The sequence below is a fragment of the Nicotiana tabacum genome, chromosome 18 (genome assembly GCF_000715075.1).
Source record: "Nicotiana tabacum cultivar K326 chromosome 18, ASM71507v2, whole genome shotgun sequence".
Taxonomy (NCBI): Eukaryota; Viridiplantae; Streptophyta; class Magnoliopsida; order Solanales; family Solanaceae; genus Nicotiana; species Nicotiana tabacum.
In genome coordinates this window covers 157608026-157609805 of record NC_134097.1, presented here as the reverse complement: position 1 = coordinate 157609805, position 1780 = coordinate 157608026, and the positions used below count along the sequence as shown (strand labels likewise).

General features: G+C 41.1%; 1 protein-coding gene across 1 annotated transcript; it reads left to right on the top strand.

The window, feature by feature from the left end:
• Positions 1-491: 491 nt before the first annotated feature.
• Positions 492-1274, top strand: LOC142172781 (uncharacterized). The gene has a single exon (XM_075236468.1). It carries the CDS (start codon positions 492-494, stop codon positions 1272-1274), a length of 783 nt encoding a protein of 260 aa, XP_075092569.1.
• Positions 1275-1780: the final 506 nt, after the last annotated feature.

Below are 1780 nucleotides of genomic sequence, written 5' to 3'. Positions count from 1 at the left end.
GGTATGAAACGATATTGCTAGGAAGGCCAGCAGGAGCACCACTACTGACATGGGACGAGTTCACTAAGTTGTTCAAGAATCATTTTCTTCTAGACAGTCTGATGCAACAATATGCTAGAGACTTTGAGAGATTGATTCAGACTCCAGATATGGATGTGTCAATATATAACACTAAGTTCTGTAAGCTGGCTATATATGCTCCTCACTTAGTGCCTACCAAAGAAGCTCGAGTTCAGAGGTTTGTTGATGGATTGGTTGGTCGTCTATACACTACAGTAGCCCCACAGATGAAGACTTTATCCTACTCTGATGTAGTCGTCCTAGCTAGAAAGATTGAAAATAAGGGACTTGAGGAGCGTGCAGCTAGTGATTTATGTAAGAAGGCCAAGACAGGAGAGGCTTTCAGTGGTGGTTTTAGTGAAAATAGAAGAGCATGAAATCAGGGACAACAACAACAACAACAACAACAGGGTTCTCAGACAGGGACACACATGTCTTCACAGTCCACATACAGACCACGTTACAGACAAGGTAATAGGGGACCATCATCTTCTAGACATCGTAATTCTGGGCAGATATATGCCACTACTCTAGCCTGCCAGACTTGTGGTAGATCACATTTGGGCCAATGTCGTGTTCTAACTAGAGAGTGTTTTCGGTGTGGCCAGTTGGGACATCACTTGAGGGATTGCCCTCAGCCTCCGAAAAATTTCAACCAGGCTTTTATTCAAACAGCTGCACCGACTCATACTACTCATAATACTTCAGGTGATATAGGTACAGGAAATAGAGGTCGAGGTGCTAGAAATTGTGCTACTGTGAATCAAGGACAAGGGAATGCTGGTAGAGGTCAGGCGAGAGTTTTTGCATTTACTAGACAAGATGCCCAGGCCTCGAATGCAGTGGTTACATGTATTCTTTCTGTCTGTTCATTTGATGCACTTGCATTGATTGATCCGGGATCTATTCACTCTTATGTGTCCTCGTACTTTGCTTTGAGATTTAGTAGACAGCCCGAGCTATTGAATGATCCTTTTCTAGTTGCTACTCCTATTGGAGAATCTCTATTAGCTGAATACGTGTATCGTGCTTGTCAGATTCGGGTTGAGGGTAGAGATACTCTAGTTGACCTTATTGTACTTGATATGATTGACGTTGACATGCTGATGAGAATGGATTGGTTATCTTCTTGCTATGCTATAGTCGATTGTCATGCAAAGATAGTTAAGTTTGAGATACCAAATGAACCCAGTTTTATTCTAAGAGGGAGTTAAGTTCCAGAGACTTGCAAAATTGTATCTTTTATGAAGGCTCAATGACTTCTAAAGAAAGGTTGCTTTGGTCTATTAACTATTGTAAATGATACAAGAAAGGAAACAGTTAGTATAGAAAATTTACCAATGGTGAGAGAATTTTCTGATGTATTTCCTGAGGATTTACCAGGATTGCCTCCAGTACGAGAAATAGACTTTAGTATTGATTTGCTACCTGACACATAACCCATATCGATACCCCCATATTGAATGGCACCAACAGAGTTGAGGGAGGTAAAGCAACAGTTACAGGATTTGTTAGCTAAGGGTTTTATTAGACCTAGTGTATCACCATGGGGTGCACCAGTACTGTTTGTAAAGAAAAAAGACGGATCCCTGAGAATGTGCATTGACGATAGGCAGTTGAACAAGATAACAATACGCAATAAATATCATTTGCCTCGTATAGATGACATGTTTGATCAGTTACAAGGAGCTGCCCACTTTTCAAAGATTGACCTCTGTTC

Coding starts and splice junctions, on each gene's coding strand:
- LOC142172781 (XM_075236468.1), top strand. CDS start 492: ATGTCTTCACAGTCCACATACAGACCACGTTACAGACAAGGTAATAGG.